The sequence below is a fragment of the Cyanistes caeruleus genome, chromosome 2 (genome assembly GCF_971803275.1).
Source record: "Cyanistes caeruleus chromosome 2, bCyaCae1.hap1.1, whole genome shotgun sequence".
NCBI classification, from domain to species: Eukaryota; Metazoa; Chordata; class Aves; order Passeriformes; family Paridae; genus Cyanistes; species Cyanistes caeruleus.
This window is the reverse complement of record NC_141702.1, coordinates 41,666,321-41,689,260: the sequence shown is the minus strand read 5'-3', so window position 1 is coordinate 41,689,260 and position 22,940 is coordinate 41,666,321. Positions and strand designations below refer to the sequence as shown.

General features: G+C 34.4%; 1 protein-coding gene across 5 annotated transcripts in view; it reads right to left on the bottom strand.

Annotated features, from left to right (window-relative positions):
* Positions 1-22,940, bottom strand: part of GRIK2 (glutamate ionotropic receptor kainate type subunit 2) — a 353,896-nt gene that overhangs the window by 236,038 nt on the left and 94,918 nt on the right. For 4 of the 5 annotated variants that reach the window (XM_086876642.1, XM_086876641.1, XM_086876643.1 and 1 more), the window contains exons 2-3: positions 7,698-7,865; positions 3,540-3,797 (exon numbers count right to left, since the gene is read on the bottom strand). In XM_086876642.1, coding sequence (XP_086732768.1) covers positions 3,540-3,797; positions 7,698-7,865 — 426 coding nt within the window. Of the gene's footprint in view, positions 1-3,539; positions 3,817-7,697; positions 7,866-22,940 lie in introns of those variants that run through there. The other variant, XM_086876645.1, reaches the window with a different exon arrangement.

Genomic DNA, 22,940 nt, shown 5'->3' with positions numbered 1-22,940 from the left:
GAGGCAGGGACATGTCATATAAATTTTTTGAAGGCAGCTAGTCTATGGATTGAAAGGCACAAAAAAATCAGTATGGAAGACTGCATCTACACTTACATGGATCAGACACATAAATGGCTTTCCTTTATGCAAGGCAGAACCATGGGGGTTTGAATAGAGCTGGACACGATGGTGCTGTCCTGGGGAAGCTGAACTGTGCACTTGATCTCTAGCGTACCTCTGGGAGTGATACTAGAGTTAACATGGGCTTTTACAGGCTGCAGAGTGTCAAATAACCACACAGCTTTTACCATTTGTTTTTACTCTAGAAGATATATCCTACACTGAGGAGATGAAGAACATGGACACAATTTATTTTTTTTAGCTCTGAAGCAGATGAGATATCTCTCCTTTATTATTACAAAACTTTAACGATTCCGTGGAAAAATCATAAAACTGAGCCCTAACAGGTAAGGACATAAACACATTTGTAGAAATATAAATAGTTAAATAGATACACAAAATCATGCTGTCCCTAAGAGGCAACCTATAATGTTGCAGGAGTTTGACATATAGGAAAACCCTCATAATTTATTGGAGAAGTATCCAGACCTAGTTATTGCATGCTTTATACCTTTTCTTCCTCAATATAATAAAAGTATCAACTCTCTTTGTATCCATGTTTACATTGATCATAAAAATACATAAAGTGATTATGAATCTCCAAAAAACTATTAGTTTTAGCAATTAAATTATCACTGTAGCTGCTATACCAGCTTATTATTGTCTTGACCAGGATGCCCTTTGGGAAATTGCCCATTTAGATAAAGGAAATCGTAGCTCTAAAATCATAAAAAGACATACATTATCATCCTAAACAACCATTCAATAAAGGAGTGTAAGATGTGGGTAATTAAAAGAGAAACAAAGGAGAAAGGAATTAATAATTACATCCATCTTACATTAAGGAATCACTGATCAAATGGAAGAAAGAGACACAAACAGTGAGAAATATTTTGTCTTCATTTCCTTAATTTTAATTGAAATTAAGTCTTAAATGGTGCAAATCATACAACATAATTCCTAAATCTTAGTTGAAACATCATATTCAGGTCCAGTCCTAGACTGCCAATTGAATATTTGTCTTATGATAGGAAAGAACCTCTTCCTAAGGTCAAGCAACTACTTCATTTCAAAAGATTCCTTGACCCCTGCCTCAAAACCCACCAGCTTGCACTTGAACTCGAGCAGATATAAAAATCTGCTTCTTTAAGACTGATAGTTTCTCATAGCTAAGAGTTGTTCCTGTAAGTACTTCAAAGGCAAGCGATGCTTCCCAGCAGAGAAATTTGCTTTTGAAGTCCTGGAATTATCCATAGGAGATGCTACTAACAAACAGAAGTTGACAGTCTTTAAAAAGTAGAATTTAAATTCACTTACAGAAAATACCACAAAAAAAAGAGCAGATAACCTTTTTAAAACTGATTATTTTTTTCTGCCTCTTCAGACAGAAAGTGATTTTAAGGGAAAAACAAAGAAGATTTTGTATATGAGGTTACTGCTTATCCATGGGAACAACCAGTACCATAATATGAAGGGCCTGGCCACTCCAGAAAGAAATATAATTTTAAAGAAATTATGTCCTGGAATATTCCTTTAAGCTTTTCAAATAGACTAAGTAACTCACTCTATTAATTCATTGTGAAAATTATTTTGAAATTATTCTAAAAGTGTTTATATTCAGAGCTTTTTCTCTCTTAAATATTAACAGTAATAACAAGTAGAACAAGTAGATCATAAAATATATAAAAAATCTTCTTTTTCATTTTCATTCTGTCCTGGGGTGAAATGTCCCATTTCTATTTATTTCTTGGCTTTAAAACATGCTTTATTGAGATCAGATCTATCAGGGCTGTCAATATATCTCTTGATATGGAAAGATCATTAAACATAAAATATTTTTTGGTTAACTTTTTGTGGACAGAAGAGAATTACTTGAAAGTATTGAGCAAAGTGGTTTCAAAGTATTAAAAAATATGAATTTTCTAACTGAATTGATTGTTTTAAGAGGTAACCCGTTCTTGAAAAAACAGTTTGGCTCCAAATGATTTTAATCAAGGTGAAATATTTGCAATTTACACAAACCTATATCAATAACTCTGTCACCGCAACTCACTTCTTTCTATCATCGTATAGTTAAAATTTGGCACTTTAGCTTCCTTTCCTATTTCAGAATAATACAAAAAAATTAGAAAAAAAGAGAAAAAAAAGAAAAAAGCTACATATTGCTTGCCTTAAGTCTATAAAGCTAGAGTTTGATTTTAAATGTTAAATCAAAAGTTTGATTCCCTGAGACTTTTGGTAACATCAGCCAACAAACTTGTAGTACGGAAGCCTCTATATGTCACTGCCTTGCAGTTTTTTAAAAAGCATAAAGAAATTTAACAGTTATAAATACTTTGATGGAGTGTATTCTCTGTTCCCTCTTCACCTTTTGGTAGCTGTATGTATATCTTATCCGAGCTTGAACGGCAAGCAGGTGTTCTGTCCTGCTGTCATAACTGCTGTTTATCTAGCAGAGTTAGTCTTCCCTACAGGTAGCCTCACGTTGTTTCTTGATCTTATTTTTTTTAAATTTCATATTTGGATAGAGAGCGGCATCATGTAATGAGCACATCAACAGCCTTCCAGTTCAATGAACCACAAGAAGGATTTGAGTCTCACTATGCTCTTTTCCTGACAATGATGGATCAACCAGCATGGAAGAAGTTAGCAGCATTTCCAATCAGGTTTAATATATCTTCTTTGGCCAAGTGCCTTCCTTGTATCTTCTATTACAGTGATATTTCCCTCTTAACCAAGGTCTTATTTCTGACCACCACTAGACCTCAAATGAAGTGTTAGTTTTACAGCATTTTTCAAAGTTGCCACTGTCAAGGTGAAACTGAAAGGCAAAACAAATTTTAGGGTGACTAAGGGAAAGGTAACAACCTAGTATATTTCTGCTGGAAAGTCAGGAGTTCATTTTTAGCTCTTGCAACTCATCTGCAAAACAAACCTCCCAACTTCCTTTTGTTCCAATTGCTAGAAGCTGAAATCAGGGCTCCTTCTTCACATTCTATCTGAAATTCCAAACAAATATGGCATCTGTTTTCGAACTCAACCAACACCAGAAGCAGCACCAGAATTTAGGCTTCCTACTTCACTGGGCACACTAGTGTATCTTTCAAGTTACCATATTTTTCTTCCAAGTTTAAGTTTTTAGTAAAATCAAAAGACATAGCTGTCAGCAACTGTTAAGACACTGCAGAAAACACAGATAGAGTGTGACCAATTTATTGACAGCTGTGAGCTCAAACACACAGGATTCAACAACTGAAGCATACTTATGAGAATACTTATGCTAATAAGTCCACATTATCTGTTATACACTGCTTCACCAGTAAAATTCTTGCAAATTATTAAAGATTTCTTAAATTATGAAATATGAGTAGTGATGCCCCTCCTCCCTCTCTGTGTATGTGAGCAGATCCACACACAGTCCGATGCTTTGGCCTTACCCGTGCTGTCATCATAAACAACAGTAACTGTTTTCCACTTGAAGAACTGCACAAGGTCAAGGATGGCACGGCTGAGTGAAGAGAAATCCGGATAGAGGCTGACATAGAAGGAGTCCTTGTTGTCTGACACCTGATGTTTCCAGCGGGTCTGGATGTGTGGAACTCCCAAAGCGTTGCAGATGGATTGCACAGCGTTAGCGGAGGAGCTGTGGGACGGTCCGAAGATGGCTGCCACCCCAAGGGACAGCTGATCGCAGGCTGAAGAGGAGACAGAAGTCTGTCAATGATGAGAGGGAAAAAGGCAGTGTGCCAGAAGGGATTGCACAATTCATATTAAACAAAAGGCACTCCATGAAATATGACTGTCTTACTGACAGAGCTCCCTTCTCGTTTAACGCTTTCACTTACACATTTCAACTTGAGAATATACGTCCAAGCTTTCATTACAAACAGATGAATACTGACTCTTAAGATCTAAATAGCGGTCAGCTGTGTTTATTAAAAGTGTTTATATTCAGTCAGTGGAAGTGGCAAAGACCAGAACTTATGCATCTTTTTAAAAATACTGACAAATCTGGTTTGTGCTTAGCTTCATCTTATATTTAGAAAATGGTCAAACAGGACAGTATTCTAATCTAGGTTAAGTGATAACTTCTTCCTCAATCAACCAACACTATTTCTACTAAGGTCCTAATTACTCAGGAAGTTTACATGTGAAGTAGCTCACAGTTAATTATCAGGCACAGGGTTAATTTCATTAAAATGGACATTTGAATTTCTGTATCTGAAACAGGCATGTTGGCTAGTACAATCTATGGACCAACATTTTTCCTAAAATTAAATTGCTGTCTGTTAGTGAAAAAAAATTAATTGTCCCTTCTTAAAAACTGGAAATGCTCAGTTTTGCTATACTTGTATGAGTCTATAAAACTGGCCCTGTGAGTCACCGACGTGATACTGCTGTATTGAAGTGGACTCAGCCTCCTGTTTTCTGATACTCTGGTGGCTCTACCTGTACTGTTCATCAGCAGTCTCTGGTCTGTATCATCTCCCACAGCATACTCCAGAATCATCTTGCTGAATATGTGTTAGGACGTGCCAAAAAGAAGGCAGGAAAAGATAGTCAATAATGAAGACCAGAGTTTGGGACAAGGCCTTGCTCCAATCTCTTCACTACAACAGGCATTATTTTTATGAGTATGCAGCTCTGAAAAACAGACTCTGTCTTCAAGGAAAACAACTCACTGGTAGACAGAAGTAAAGAAAACCAAACTAGACATGAGTATTTATATGGGGTTTGATTAATTCTGTTACTCCACCATCAATGCTCCTGACAGCTGAGGAAACAAGCAGTGGAAACACGTCTTGCTGCATTGCTTTTCTCATCAATTCAAAATTAATTGTTGTGCACATTCTTTTCAACTTGATGAAAATATTGCTAAGTCTTTCAAGTGCATTTCAGAAACTATGCTGGCACACCTTTTTATTGCTGCAGAACACCGGTGGTTTAAATAAACTTGTCAGACACACAGGATCTTCATTGCTATTCGGTGTGTTGCCTAAATGACTAGCTCAATAAAAAAACATTTATGCTAATATTGCCCTTCCTAAGAGTAATCAACAAGCTTTATGCAAATGTCAGTAAATGGGATCACTAACAACAGCAATAGCTACCAGATGGCTTTTGAATGGACTTTTTTTTTTTTCCCCCTTTCTGAGATTTGAATAATGCAATGCTTTCACATGTGATTTAATATGGCACTGGCTCTATCAGATGCATACCAATTTTCTTAGAACATTGAGAGGTATTTTGTTGCATTTACATTATTCTTCACTCAAATGTACCTTGGAAATATCATCTTGCCTTCAGGTTGCTTTTTCATATAGTACCTTTAAAAAGCCATTAATATTTCATCTACATTCAACTTCAAAAGTATGTTTTAACAAGAGGTCTAAACAGGCCATTTTTGGTGCAGTGCCTGCCTGCTCACTAATGGACATGATAATGAACCACAAAAATGAGTCAAATGCTTAAACTTCATTGTTAAAATTCTGCTTTGGATCCTTCATAATAAAATGAACCATTTTGTATTAACCTTTAGCCTTTGATTCTGAACTAAAGCACCTGTGAGCACAAATGCAGTTGTCCTTATTGTGAACTGATGATGCAAAAAGCTATTAGTACTAAAAGATTACACAGATTTTGATACAGCCTGAGCAGTTACAAATAAAATGTTGCATTGTCATCCAAGATGCAATTGGGAAAAATGAATATATGCAATCTATTCAATATGCCTAATCAATAGCATGTTGCCATTCTAACTTCAGCTATTATAGTCTAATGAGAATTACCAGCATAATATTCAGGCTAGCAAACCCCTTTTAGTAAGGGCTAAAAGTAGTTGCATTTTCTCAGGAAATAATTAAAGAATTAAAGATCTCAGGAGAAATTTCTCTGCTCTCTACTTCATCCCTCAGGCATGGTGAGAAACTGTCCTGCTAGATTTCATAGGTCGGCATGTGCAGGAGCCAGGAAGAAGTTGAATTTGGAAGGTGTAAAGGAAAGAATGAGAGAAACAGAATTAAGATTCTGCCCTTTTATTTATGGTTGGATGAGATAGAAAGGAAACAGCAGTCTCCCTCAAAACCTGCTTTAATCCATTATCCAAAACACTAGAATAACAACTCAAAAATACCCTATTAAAAGTGCATTTTTGCCCCTTTCTTCTTCTTCTACCTGCTACTCTGCAAAGAAACCATTTTACTAGGATTAAATATTTACCCTATAACTTTCCATAACTGAAAAATTACCAATTTTCATTATCATCTTTCAATGACCAAACCGTGTGTATTTCTGTACAAATAAGGATACCTTCTTTTCATGCCTAACAAGATTCTATATTTGAATTATTTATTTGCCAAATAAACAGATAAAACAGGTTAGCAAGATTAACTCTGTTAGTCTATAACGGTAAAAGGGGTAAAAATTTCCCTTCAGTTCTACACTGAACATTTAATTAGTATTAAATTCCACTTTTAAGTTGCCCTTCATATACATTAATCATGACACAGGAACTTTCCCTTTTGTATAATTTCTAATGTTGTATCAAGTGTTTTCACTCTTCTTAGCCCACCATAACACCAAAAATCCCTCACTGTATAAAGCTTTCTGCCTTTAATGCTTTGGGAGAGACATGTTGGGACCAGATCATTTGGCAGATTTAGGCTAGAAACATGCCATAAGAAACACAGACTGATCTCCAGTTCTTTCACCCTTCTTATTGTTTTGTTACATATAGTATTCATATAAAATTAGCCCTTCATTTTATATAAATATTTTTAAAGGACATGTAAAACAGTGCAGTTTTGACACAAGGCCTTATACTTTCTTCCATAAATACTCATTGAACATTTTGGTGTTTGCACCTTCTAGAATACAGCAGTGGTGCAGAAACTTGTATCTGTTGTCCCTGATTTAAATGCAAAGCAATCTGAAAATGTGGATTTTTTTTTGTTTGAGAATCAAATACCTTAAAATTTATGAAGACTGTTCAAAATTAATTTTTACTCTTAGTTCTTCTGTAAACATATAATTTATAGTTAGGAGAAAAGAGCATAACTCAGGCCGATACATGTATATGACAGGGATAGTCTTAAGCACAGACTTAATATTTAGGTTTATTTTTGTGCCATGTTGGTATAAAATGCACAAAATTACAACTACTACTTCCCTTTTGAAGTCCATGATTAACTATATCAATGCATTTGTGAAAATGTACTTCAAGTGATTGAATACTTAAAATTGAATCCCAAGTTCAGTAGAACTTGGCATTTTGCTGGATAAATTTTGGAGATAGTGAGATTTCTCACTCTAACAGAACTGGTCTCAGAAACACCCTCGTCACAATGTTCAGCAAAATTTATTTCAGATTTTAAATATTTCAGGGAATAGCTTTTAGATAGGGTTAATGGGAGCAAAGGTGACAATGTAATTGTCAAGCAGTTACCATTAGAACCTTTAATAAAGCAGCTCTTTAATGCCATTGACAATAATGTCAGTCTCATTGCATATGGCTTCATTGGATAGACATTTTTACATGTAAGTAAACTTAGTGAGCCTTATTTCTTCATTAAAAAGCTAAATAAGCAAAAGGTTACCTTTTTTGGATGCTTCAAAACTGTCATAGAGATTTATCTTTTGTGTGTCATATGTTAATGTGGTGTTTGGCAGAAGAGTTCTGTTTCTGTTGATTGTGTTCACAGCAAATCTGAAGGCTAATTCTTCTGCTCCCATTGGACCAGATTCCACACACTCAAAAATGCCTCCTGGTAGAGGGACAAAGACAAAAGAACAAAAATAAAAACACTAGTAAGTAAAAAGGGCATAAAATAACATATTTAATCATCCTTTTGGAAAAGATTCATCAGCCTGAAATATTCAATTTCATAAATCTGATACAGTGTAACTCATGATTTTGATGAGCTTTGAGTCAGTCGAAAAATAAACAATTTTTGCAACAATTAGAACTTACCTAAAGGAAAACATGTTGTGTTTTTTTCCACTCATTTTAGTATTGTGAATTTTAAAAAAAAAGTGTAGCGTTATATATTAACCACACAATTCAGAAGCAAAATAGGAGAGGAGTGAAGTATATTTAGTTATTACATAGCAACTATAACTAGTGCTGCTATTTTATATAGTTAAACTTGAAACTAATACATTTGCCCCTTCCAGATCTTCCAGGACCTATGTGTATGTGGCTGGCGGAAGGGAGACATGGATTCTTGCTTTCTACTTATAATCCATTAATAATGAACTCAACAGTTCACTGAAAATACAACATACAAAGGAGCACAGAACTGGGATGCCTCAAATTGCCTCCAGAAATTAAAATGTAGAGATATTTTAGCATGACTTTTGCCTGAACTGATAAATATGTTGAGCAAAAAGTTCAGATTTTGTTCTTTTGCCCTGAATTGCATGTAGATTCATTCTTTACTTCATTCTCAGTAAATACAGGAATCCAAGAAACCATACATAACTTCTATCCTGCAATGAAAGCATCCCCAAATAGGTCATACTACCAGAGTAGTGTGAGGTGCCATGGAGGCAAAGATTTAGTTTCAGATAAGCATTGTTAAAGTGAGAGATTTGGCTTTAAAGCCCAGGAAGAGTGGATTCCATCCCCCTGCCTCAGGGGATGGGTCCTGTGAGTCCATAAGAGTTGCCCCACCCTGGACCTTCATGGGGTGGCAGCCCAGGGAGTTCTGATTGGGTTTGAGCCCCTGGGGTTTCTCCCTTGCTGCGTTCCTATTAGACCCCGACCTTAAACACCACCCTGGTTCTGTCCCACAAAACCCATCACCCTGCCTCTGTTCGGGGCTCTCTCTCTCTCTCTCTGGATCTAAGCTGGGTTTGTTCCTGTATTGAATAAATGGTTTCCTGAGGTTAACTGAGCAGAAGCCCATCTCGTTGAGTCCCATGCTGGCCACCAGTATTTGTAGCCTCCCTGGACATGATCCTGCAGCTGTGCAAGGCAGCAGAGTAGGACATGCCTCAAACAATAAACAATTTCTAGAACACTTTTGAGCCAACCTTCATCTTAAATGAAGCAAATATATTTGTGACATAGTGCTGTGCTTCAGGTTTTCTCATTAATGAGATATCATTGTCCATAGAATGTACATTTATACATACTTTAGGGTAATATAATTTATTCTTGGATCTGGAAGGGACAAGGATACTGTGACAATAAAAGTAATTTGAAGATGTGTTCTTACTGTGGTGACATGGAATACCTCAGAAAATTACCAGCATCCTTGTGGTCCCTTCAGCCTCATTTTAACAGAGACTTGTGAATACTAATGGACAGAAAATGGCCAAGATCACTAATTACAAACTAGGTATTATGCCTCTGAAAGAAGTTCACTCTCTCCTTACTTGTATTTATTCTTTTCCAAAGTAATGTTCCTATCTGTACTTGTACAGCCTAAAAAAAAATTATTCATCACTGCCACTTTCTCAGCAGGAAGTTCTCAGAATCTAAATATCCAGTGATCAAACTAAACTTAAAAAACTGCAGTCAGTTTGTAAACAGTCTTGTGAGTAACCAAGCAGATAGACAGTTGGTAAAGCAAAAAGATGTGTATTTACTATTTACTGACAGTATTAAATATAAAAGGCTTTTGGGTTTTGCAAATCTTCTCCCTCTTGCAATCCATTTCTCACTACAAAATTGAGGTGTTAACCTTTTTTTTCCTGCAGATCAGCCTTTTAATTTCTGGCAAGAGCCACAGGAGCAGATGCTCATATAATATCACTTTAAAAGCACAAACCCTAGCCACTGAGATAAGACATGACTAATAATTATTTAAACATTAGTCATTTCAAACTGGAAAAGAGGCAATGACGGGAAAGGCAGACTCTTAAGAAAAAAAAAAAATATCTAGGAAAATCCAAATTGATTGAGCATGGAATATATATATATATATATATATATATATATATATGTATGCAATCTGTAACCAATATTAATAAAACTGTCGGAGATAAAGCTAAAGAAACTTAGTGTATTCCATAAATATATAAGCCTAGTACATTTTAAAACTCAAAAAAAATGCCCTGTTTATTTGCACAATAATTGAACACAAACATGAACGACAGCCTACTGCTTTTGAAGTTAATAAAGTGCTCTGTTCAGGGAAGCAGATTCTAACAGACAAGGTTCTGTGCTGCCAAGACTTACAGAGTGTAAACATTGCAATTCAAATGGTGAAATATAGGAGGATAGTATTTTGGTTTGGGGAAAATGTTTTTAGATTGCTGCAGAAATCTAAAAATTAGGTAAATTATAAGGATAGATATTCAGAGACCATATAAATACATTTCCATAAACAAAACAAAAATTAAGATAGATTTCATAGGCTTTCCTAAGGCATCTGGAGGGCACTTATTCAAATATATTTGAATAAATCAGTATCACACAAACAATTATGAAATCCTAATTATATCCTAAGCTAAATGGATTAATTAAAAGAAATAAACATTACAGTTTCTTTGTTCTCCTGAAGTTTTTTCATTGGAAACTTCTTCTCTAATATCAATATATCTGAAGCGCAGTACAACCTTCCTTCTTTATTCCTGCATTTTTCATTATGCTGATTTCTAGATCCTTGAGAGAGGGAATTCGCTGTCAAAGATTCAGCCTTAAACTCTCAGCATTAAAAAAAAAATAAAATAAAATTATTTTGACCTTGCTTATCTAGGTAACTCCTAATGCAAGTGACAGTCCATCAAATAGTAAGACAATTTTATGAAGATGACATCTCCTGTGAGTGGCCATGATGTGTAATTGCCCACATACACCATTCAGTGATATCTCCCCTCACTCACTGACCACTGACTTATTCTGTATCCCTGTGATAAAAAAAAAAAAAAAAAAAAAAAAAAAAAAGCTGGCATCATATGGTCTGTCTGTTTCAGGGCATATTTCCACACCTAAGAAAAAGAGAAGTAGTATACCTGTTTCTGTTGTTCTATGATTAGGATATTTTGCTAGGAGGAGGAAGAGCGTTTTTCCCGCTCCTGAATATTTTTACATTCTGCACATTTCACTACACTGAAATTAAAAATAAGAACCCTAGAGGATATATTTGAAGAGTCCTAGCTATTTTCTAAGCTGTAGGTTGTCAAAATCCACTAGGTTTCTTTCATTCCAGTTTAGTAAAATATATAGTAAAATATTTTGGATGCTGGCAGGTGTAGGCTTGTCATAACCTTCACACTAAGAGACTCAAATGAACTGGTTCTCAAAAGTGCTCCGTCTCCTAGTAATATGCAAAATGGTTGAAAATGCCAGGTTTCTCAGTAGTGAATACAGCTCTGGCCAAGCTGATACAGCACATGGGGCAGCAGCATTGTTTAAATTAACATCTAAATAGTTTAAATTGAACTCAACCACTAAGAAGACCAGGAGCTCAGACAGACACATGTCTGAATTCTGCATATCAGAGTATATATAAAAAAACAGATCCTCATTCTCCAGATGGAGAAACCTTGCAAGTTTGCTTCTATGCATTAGATGCTTCCAGGATGCTCATGAAAGACACATAAATGAGTCCAAGCACTGACAAAAATGAAAAAATTTAAATTGTGTTTTTCCACTGCTGCATAAGAAATAGAAATTTATTCAGTAACTTTAAATTTACTATTATGTTCCTATATTTATTACTGAGTATGTAAATAATAGCAAAAAAAAAAAATACCTTGAGTATTCTTAAAGACTATGTCATGCAAATCCACTGGCTTAATACTGGGAGACAAGCCATTAATTACATTGCATTTTTCTATAAAATGGAAAGGAAACTTGAAGAATTGGATTTCCAGTTCAGATATACTCAATTATGAAGGGATGATGGTATCCAGAAGATGTCATAGCATATTGTGTCATGTTGTTCCCTCCCAAGCAGGCTGTTCTTTACTGCTGCTATACTTTGTATTCAGGATAGCCTTATTAATAATCAAATTGAGGAATGCACTGCAAGCCTTCAGATAAGCAGACAGAAGAGTCATAAATCTTACCATTCATATGTGGACAAGCAGCCAAACCAATGCCTATCTCTGTCTAACAGCTTGAAAAATGCAAGTGTTAGGATTTGGGGCTTTTTTAAAGAGAGTTTATAGACCCATGGTAGGCAGAAACATTAGTTCTCAGATGCAACCAGCAGCACATTCTGGAGGAATAGCCTAAAATTCCACTACTGCCTCAAAACAGTGAGAAAAAAGTTAAAAGCAGTAAAAAAGCATGTATGTTATTCTTAACTTGCTTCAGTTGTCTCATTCATGGCTTCTTTATTTAGAGTGTTAATGATAAGGCAGTTTGTCTCTGCCCTATAATAGTGACACCAGGGAATATGGGATCACGTATCTACAGCTCAATCTGTTGCCCATGAAGTTTTATAGGCTGTGTACAGTGGATGATAGCTGTACAGCTGAGCACTTCCCATTTTTACTGTCACAGTAACCACTTAGATAAAGCTCACTAGATTTTTAGGAGTGATCAACACCTGAAGAATCATAGTGATGAGGAATACTTCAGACATGCCATTCCAAGCCAGATAAGCCAGATCAATTTAAAAACATTATTAAAATACTGTATCATATATATATACATCTGGGATAATTCCATTTTCCTGTTAATGTCGATATGAAAGAACTGCTTTTAATGTACCTGAAATCCACTATGACTTTTCATCCATTGTCTCTACTGAAAAAAACTTTATACGACCAAGTTCTTTTACCGTAACAAATAGGAAAAAATCAATCATCAATGTAATACTGATGGAATAACTGTTTCTTCAGAAACACAAACCATTGAAAACAATAGGATAGTAATGTTTTACCAAAAAGGATATAATGAAGATGTCCTTACTATTTTCCAAGGAAAAGGAAAATCTAAAATAGTTTATAATTATACAAGTCCAAAAGGATTTGTCCTGACATTGTTCAAATTAAAAAGTCTTCATTTTCCATCAAAAAACTGTAGTAGAATTTACATTTATTGTTTGCAAGTCATCCTGTTTTCCCCAGTTTTCAAATAATTTTCTTAAACACAAAATCCAGAGGAAAAAAAATAAAAAGTCAGCTTGCTGCACATCTTGGTAAAAATTATCCTCCCCCAAAATTTTCTATTCTAAAATACCTAATTTCACAAATAATAGCTTAACCCTCTGAATAATTCAATTTTCCATTTCTATTCCACAACAGGGTCCCCTTTGAAGATCACCATCTTGTGTGTTTTGTATTATCATCTTCATATAACACCTGTCAAAACCCAACAGAAAGAACAAAACTGCTTAACTGCATGAATCTCTGGATAACTAGAAGTTCCAGAATGAGACATTAGGAAATCTCTCCTTCTCTTACATGTAGAGAACTTTTGAAATAGCAGCACATAATGAAACCTGAGCTAGTGCTACCTACTTGAAAAAAAATCCTCCTTCAAGCAAGCTTCAAAAGTATCCAAGTAGGACTCCAAACAAGCTAATAGCAAATCTGGCTAATATTAAATCAAAGAATTACTCTTTTGTTTTTAGTACAGTCACAGTCCCCTGTTTGTTTCACGAGAAATGAATGCCATCTAATTACAGCTACAGGCTATTTTGCAGTCTGTGCCCTCTGAAAAATTAAACCCTTAAACACGTAACAGAAGACCACATTACCTCAGATCATAGTCTATCAAATCAGTCGAAGTGAAGCTCACAGACTACTTGAAATTACTCAGTCTAAAATAATTGGTTTTAATAATATTGCAAATATATGAACTATATACACGGAGTTAAAAGTTACATGATTTTTAAATGTGAAACCAGGATATAAAAATTCTAAAATCATTCACACAGAACATTTTTCACATTAACAAAGTTATGGAAACAGTAACATTAATCTTAATTTTAATTGTGATTTCCTTGTATGAAGATATAAAATTAAGCTTCTTTTTCTATAATATCAAACCAACTGGGCATAGGTCTTGTATATACACACTGGTTGTTAATAGCTATACATATTTTAACATTTTAATATTATTAACATTATTTAATATGTTTAATGTGTAAAAAACATAATATTAATATTATTTAATATTATCAACATGCAGCAACATGCACAAATTTACTGATAGTTATGAAGGTGTTTATAAAAACTAGCATCAGTCACATGTGACATGAGCACTATTTTTTTAATGATACAGTAACTCTTCATCTATAGCAAAGTAAACCTCTTTGGTATTACACTATAGACATCTACAGAGACAGAACTGATGGCTTTTTGGAAGTGTGAATGGACCACACTTCTCCAACAGAGTTACAGCCAGAAGGCAGTGAAGAGGCTCATCCAAAAAGGCTGGTATCACTGACATGGCATGTATGGTACTGCAAGGAGGAGGCACGGTAGGTGCTGAGCTGCAGTGACTGATAGAGGCTGCTGGCTGAAGGCATTTTAGCCCTAATCAAGTGTGCTGTGCACTGTCCTGATAATCCTCTTTCAGGTCCTGTTATGGATTTGAAAGCTACAGAGGTGGTTCAAAGAACTCCTTAAAGGCTGACAGCTTAGACTTGTGCTTCCTATAAATACAGAAAAAAAATTACATCTCAGCCACTTATTTCTGCCTGGAACAGGATTTAAGAAATTCAATCACTTTCAAACAAGATGTTAAAAATGAATGAAAAATTTTCTTCTTTACAACATTTTCCATAAAGTAAAGTAGTTTATGGAATTATAGATTTAGAATACAGTAGTGTGAATCTGAACAATACCATGTCTTTATTACTTCTTTTCAAAATTATATTGAAAGCTTTCTCACAACAGGAAAAAGTTGAAAAGGCTTACTTGACAAAGAAAATGCTGGTTATTTGACTTTGAAGCTGGTTTTATGTGGCTACAGCACTGTGGAAAAAGATAGCACACTTCAGCAGAAACCTTTATCCTTTCTGAGTGCACATATGGTTTGGAGGAAGGAAGCAGGATCTGGAGTTTCAGGGGTTTCATTGCTACTATTTCCTGCATAATATTGGACAAGATTTCCTTAAAAATAAATATTTAATCCCAAAATATCTCAACATTAAAATACAGGCACAATTATTGGAAAATCTAATATGTTTTGAAATGAGATTTAATGTCTGTTAAAGGCATTCACGGAATCAGCGAATGAAACCATGATCACAGGATCCTGCAAATTTTGCTGTATAAAATGCACAGAACTATTGGCTTCATCATCTAAGATATATTTGGATTGACATCTTAATGTAGTTGCATGAAACTGAAAACTTTTAGGCATGTTCAAATCCTAAAAAAATTTGAATTATTCTCTGATTTAAGACAAATAAAACTCTGTATTTTTAGATTGCACAATAAGAAACAGGCTAAATAATCAATGATATGTTTATGTTGTTAATGTTAAATATCAAAAGAGTTTGGTTGTTTTTTCTTAAAAGTAGGGAAATAAGGAGCATTATGAGGAAACAGCTGTGGATCTCATTTGAACAAAATTTTCCTTACCTTATAAAACTGGTGAACAAGGTTTTAAAAGCTAAGTGTATACAAATGATAAGTATCTTCAGGTAGTTTTAAATTTAAGTAGATGAATTCTAACATCTTCAAGTCAGATGTGACAAAAAACACACATCCGAATATTTCCTTTCATCAGCACAAATGTTCTTTGAAAATTAATAAATAAAGCTTAAAAATATTACAAGGTTGAAATATGCAGTGTACCTATAAAATACTGCTTTTGATAGCATCTCTATGAATAGTAGTCCTTTCAGTCAGAATATCAATAGAGCACAACTAAAGATGACAGATAAAATAAAAATACCTGAACTCATTCATCTACAGTGTTAGAATGAACTATCCACAAGATTTCTTCCCACTTTAAGGGATGCACATTAGCTTCCTCTGACATGCTAAGCTATGTAATACAGAATACACTTGATATTATCAATGCAATTATCACACTCACATAATAATTAGCCTGTCATGATTCACAGCAACAAAAGGAAACAAAGTAATAAATTAAGTCTGACTATAAAAAATGGCCTCAGGAGATTTTGCTCAAACGTGCTTTTCCTTACGTTGGGTAACAAAATGTTTTGAACTGCCTTAAAACAACATGCTTGTCTCTTTCCCTCTTTTCTAGAGACAGTCAATAACCAGATGGAAGGCTTCTCAATAACCATGAAGAAAACTTTTTTCTCCAAAACTTTAAAGAGGATACTATGAAAACTTAGCTGCCTAAATTTTACAGAAATAGTCTTACACTGGTCCTCATGGAAGTTTTACATCTGTTTATAGGCTACTTACTGGGAAGTTACAGTCTTCTAACTTCCCTACTTATAGGTCTGAAAATATACAGATCATAAAACATTTAATTGCATTCTAGAAAGAGTCATAAAATGTATTAGAACACTGACACAACCAGTTCTCTAACCTCATAATAAAGACCATAGAAAATTGCTAATAAGATTGCATCCAGGCCAGGATTTTAATTTCCATTATGCGGCATGCTATCTGTCTTCTTAAATGTTAGTTTGTGTCTGGGATCTCATTTTAGAAGCCAAACGATATTTCCAATGAAGGAAATTGTACCCAGGTTTTCACTTGCTTTTAAAATAAAGGTGACTCACAAGAAATAAGTCAACATTGAAAAGTAAATGTATTTTGAGCTTAACTCCTACAATGTAATACTATGTAATGTTAATATGTTCACATGCAAAAGCTGGACAAAAATGTGGAGATTTTTTGTTTTGGCTTGTGATTTTAGTTTGGGTTTTGAGGCTTTGTGGGTTTGGGGCTTTTTTTCAGCTTTGCTTTAATAAGGTACACAAGAGTCAGGAAAGAATGTCAAATTTTATCACAATTTTTCAAGCAGAGCTTAGAAAAGTTGTATGACTGACTTCCTGAAAGAAATTCACAGAGACCACGGTTCAACAGTTACCAGAAATCACTTCAAAATTCCTGGAAAACAGAAAGGTTTTCCAGGAACTAAAGACATCCAAGCAGGTAGAGATTATACTTCTTATACTCCATTATAAGAAGCTCATGCTTGGATCTCTCAACATCTAAAGATGAAACAGAAAAGGGCTTAAACTTCAAAGAAGTCAGAAGACAATCAGCAAAAGCTAAATGTGCAGCTTACATGGAAAGATAACCCCAAGAAAATATACTGCTTGTGATTATGTGATTATTCATTTTTTTCAAGCAAACTTGTTAAACTTGCTTATAAAGCAGAAAACAAAATCCATTATACACAGTGTTTATAATGATGCTCTAATCAGCAGGCAGCATACTTACATATAACATAATTTTCAATTTTCAATGAAGATAAGCTACCACGTAGGAATTTTCAGTGTGCAAGATTCAAAAAACGAGAGCAGCCCTGAAATTATCATGTATTTCTATATGACTCTTCTAGCTATAAAAGAGGAGCCAGTCCACTAAAATTTCTAGATTTTTTACTTCTTATCTAATCAATTTCTTGTAGAAAATGCTTAAATGGGAGAGAAACTCAGGGCCAGGACTCAGGTTTTCTTCCTGAGTAATCAACAGTCCCAGCCTGTAGCCTCCAACTTGATTTCTTACTTAATTCTTTGATTCCTGCCACAGTACCAGTGCACCTCAGCAGACTGGTGTCATATGGTCAGGTCTCCTTCTGCTTGCCCTTTCTGGTTAGGTAATTTCTAATGCATCTTCAACATCAAATATCAGCATGTGTTAGCCAGAAGTACCTTCAGGGTCAAATCCCAGTTATCCAGATAATTTGACTCACTCTGCTAAGACCAAGTAGGTAATTTAAAACCAACAAACCAAATGCTGCAGGATCCAGCAAATGAGGATCACAACATTTTGCAATTTTTTCAATAGGGAAAAAAGACAAATCCCAAATTCTCACACTTAAGTCTATCTAAAACCTCAAAATAAATAAGGTCCTCTTTCCAAAAATATAATGAAACAAGATTTTTCTTAAAAGTATTCACAAAAGCTTAGAATTGGAAAACACCATAAAAAATCCATTTCTTTCTTAAACTGAACTTAAAGAATACTCATTGCCATGAATTTGGACATTAAAGAAAGCCAATAAAAAGTTCATTTGCAGTGACAGAAGACTAAAACTTGAATCTTGCAAATGGATAAACAAACAAACAAGCAAAAATAGCCCGACCTAAGGCCTCCCAGATGCTGTGACCATCATTAAAGTGAAATTTCAGTAACTGGACTCCTGTGCAGAATATTCTCCAGAAATTCAGTGTTTAAATGGTTATCACCAGCTTCAGGATGATTTCTTTTTCTTTTAATGCTTAATATTTAAATATTCAGGAGTTTGTAGATATTTGAGTGATTTAAGCAAGTTCAAAAACTGTATTTTCATATATTTCTTCCTTCTCTCAAGCCATGCATAGAATCCTTCAGTAACCTGAAGCAATTCATACTATCTAATTTAATCAAGGGGAAAAGAAAAAGGACAAAAGACCTATCTAGACTACATATATACATATGTATATATGCACATACATACATCTGTTTAACAGTTTCAGAATACCAATATAATTCTATGAGTGGTATGAACTTGAAATATGAATAATCTCTTTTTTTTTAGGACTTGTATAAAGTGGGATTTATTTTCTTTTCCAATTATTTTTATATTTCAGGAAAATACTTTCCAATTTTTAGTTTGCTGCATCATGTTTCCCTTACTTAATAGCAATTCATGAGTACTTTCTACTGCTGCCATACTACAATGCATTAACTGGAGCTGTTTACTGTTTCCATTTTGCCCTTAAAGCCACTGAAACATAGATTTTCTTCATTACCACTTGAGGCATTTTTGCTTCTTTACAAAGTGTTTTCTGAGTGTATTAAAATTGAACAGTTTGAAACAATTGCTATCGAAATTTATAATAGTCTTCAAAGATTCAAAGAAAACCAAGAACAAAAGAAAACCCTACAAAGTCAGACTGATGTATGATTTTTAAATATTACAAATACTGTTGAAACTACTAATGTTTCACATCAGTACTCAAAGTTTCAGTTTCTAAAAATGTTTACATTAGAGATTTGTTTAGAAATTATCAACGTCTTATCAACAACACCTTATCAACAATCTCATCAAAATCACTTTTGTCAACAGTACTACTTCCGTGGTTAAAATATGGTTGTGGTACCATGAGCATAAGGTTCTAGATACTTAAAAGCAATTTTCAGAAGACCAACATGGGTTATTGAATGTTATTTAGAAAAACCTTCACTATTTCTGTCCCTGATGTACAAACTTGGACTGCAAAAATTGGGTATTCCTGTATACTCTCAATTATTACCTTTTTGATTCTTCAGCCATGGAAGGGGATAAAAATAAAGGGGGTGGGGGAGATGTACTCTGAATGCAGAAACATACAAGTAGTATGACCAAACAAATAATATTAGGTATTGACGATAAAACTCCCAAGAAATAAGAAAGAGATGGATGTTAAGTGTTAGCATTGATAAAAGAGAAAGTTGTAAACAAAAGTCTATTTTCAAAAGCAGAGATATTAGGTGCTTCAGCTGCTAAATGGAGCAGATTTAATTTTAAAGTTTTAAAAATACGTTGGTTCATATTTCTTGAATTTACCTATTCCATAAGTTAAAGCAATTGTGAAATTTACATATTTTGTAATGTGACCCAAGATAAATAAAATGTCAATATGACTTATGCAAACAAGCCTAGCAAAAGAAATTTAGACATGGCTCTCAAAGAAAATGAAGGAAATTTACTATATCAATTCCATAAATAAAAGAAATACAAATTTAAATCCTCTTCTAAATCTTAACAACAAATGCACAAATTTTACCACAGATTCATATTTCTAAAGTAATTTAATTAATGTGATAAATATCTATAAAAAACATGTCAATGTATATGAAATTTGAGTGCTTCAGAAACTAATAATTTATGGCACACTCCTGTGAAGAACAGATTCCAGTGGGCCCCTGAAGTAAAGAAGAAAAAATGTTTAATGAGGCACAAGAGGGTCTTTTCCAGTATGCTGCATATCACAGACACTGATTCACATCTCCAGTGATAAACCAGCAGTGTTTAATTCACAGACTGCAGTATTATTTTTGAAGAGTCTGGATGAAAGTGTCTTACACAAGCAGAAGGTAAAAACACTTGATCTGAAGCACAGAGATACTGAATTCCTTACACTCCTCTCTAATATGACTGTCACTTGTATTTCTTAATAATTGCCAAAGTAATCTTTTCCATGAGAGGGAGGTTGTTTATATTCCTATTGACTGAAATGTAATCTAGATGTGCAAATGATTCTTTCACATTATATACTTTCACTCTGTTTCCATCTATATGTTGAAATTCAGCACTAGAAGTATCCAGAGTTCGGGTTTAGATTGATCTTCAATTATATGCAGATATTTTCTTTTATTAAGAGTCTAGATGCTAAGAAGTTATTAGCTAATATGATAATTATGCTCTAAAATGTTGTTCACTAATATGATAATTACATTTTAATTACAAAATTATAAACCTCTTGAGAAAAATGAGAAGTTGTTTTGGCAGAAAACAAGAGTTATTCACTCCATCTTATCTGAACCCTGTATTTAGATTAAATATTAACTGTTATCTTATACAAAGAAACTCTTCCTTTTTATTCCCTCTTCTGTATATTTTTCTAGTTTAATGCCAAACAGATACATCTTTGACCAGAATACCATAATCTATGACCAGAGTATTCACTTTTCCTTTTTATTTACAATTATACCCTTAAAAAATAAAAATAAAATAAAATAAAAAATGATTAAAATTACTTTGACCACAGTGAAGGCTTGTATTTGTAACAGAAGACTAGGCAGTATCATCGAATTACACAGAATATTCTGAATTGAAAGGACCCACAATGAACATGGAGTCCAACTCAATGAATGACCTCTAAGGTGATTTATACAGGAACCCACAACTTTGGCTTAATTAGCACCATGCTCCAACCAACTCAGCTGATCTCAGTGGCTACGGCTACTTTCTAATTTTCACAGTTCAAACAAATTATTTTCCTCATCCAGTACAATCAGTCTCCCCATGTTAAGGCCTTTGTATTTTCTTTCCCCAAACACCTTCACAGAGAACACAAGTTTTTTAAGAGGAAAAAGTCGTTCCCTGAATTATAGGTATTGCATAAAATGAATCAATGAATCTGTCTTACAACTGGATTTATTAGTGCCAATCAAAAAAATAGTATCTTCACTGACAATCATTCTGGTTTTGGCATATGAACATATAGATATGAATATCTAGCTGCCTTTTCCACAATTGTTACCTTCACAACCTCTGTTTTCAGGTATTCAAGCAAGGAAGCATGCTTAGAAAGGAGGTAGAGGACTGAGAGAATCACTCCCCAACTATTTCCATAAGGAAAACACTCTAAATATCAGCAATTAAACAGGGGAGAAAGGGTTTAAAGCAGAAAACTGAAAGATAAATGCTGAAATAGTGTATAAAGTGGAAGCTTTACTTTCACGACAATATCTTGCACACTGCACATTAATCCCCTCTACTGGGGAGGGGGTTTGGGCAAGGCAGGGAGGGAGCAACTGCAGTTCAAGATTTAGACAGTCATGTGTAGAAGCCAGTAGGTGTGGAAGCCAACAGGTGCAGAAGCCAATAGGTGTTCCAGGAGAACAAGTTCCCATTGCACTCATTTGATCTGGCAGAACAGCTGACCTGAGCACAGTCAATACTTATGCTCACATATGGGCTACCTGACCTTGTTGAAGCTACCCCTCCTGGCATCTGGCACAGAAAAGCAAAGTGTCTTTCCCAGTTCTCATGTCATATCTACATGGGAGTCTCTGAAATGCAAATAGATGTCAAATTTAATCAGTCCTTTGCAGCTTATCAGCTTGTCCATTTTGTCTGCTAATTTCCTTTGACTAAAAGGAGAGTTTAGGTACTTGGCACACATATGTTTCTGAACCCTGAACCAAATCCTGCTCATTTCAAGTTATGTATTAGATCTGGGAAAAGTACAGTGGATTCCAACAAATTATATGATAAATTTCATATAATGAGTGAACAGAAAAAGATAATTCAACCTAGTAAAGAGACAGCTTGAAGTAAGGTAGAATTCTGTAAAAACATATATGTCATGCAGATGGTGGGTATCGTTTTCTTATTCACTGTTTCCTCACTCACAAGAACTAGAGGGCCTAACTTGATGCAAGTGTTAAAGTATTCAGTGCTAATTGTCACTTTTTTTGCAGAGGTATGAATTGGGGAAAACAAACAAGGAGATTTCAGTGCTACAGACAGTGCATATAGGTTGCCATCACCTAAGGTGACTTAAAATCCAGCAGAATTACAAGATATATATGTCTTCCTTCTGGAGCTGGGGAATTTTTCTTACTTCTGATGGTGTGAACTTGTGATATTTGCATGAGACAACTTCATGTAATACAGGTGGTTTGTATGCTGAGAGAGGATCTCTCTGAATCTGGTATTTAAATTTTCTCCATTTCATGTTTATTGTGAAAAGATGTATTTGCTCACTAGTTATATAGTTTGTATAAAATATTTAGTATTTCTAAAACATAACTGGCAGATAAAGGTCTTAATAAATTTACCTTTAGTGCCACAACAGTACAGCTGAAATAGGTTATTATTAAAATTAATGGAATAAAAACATCAAAGAAAATTGTATTTAATATTTTGGAGGTCAAAACACAGCTATATTTTTACATTTCTATTATATCAAAAAGCAACATAATTGACCTTCTTTGCTTTTTTTTCCATTTAGGTCTTTATATTACCATGCATTTTTCTCTTTTGAAGCATCCTTTTTTGCCCATCTTTTTAAAATATT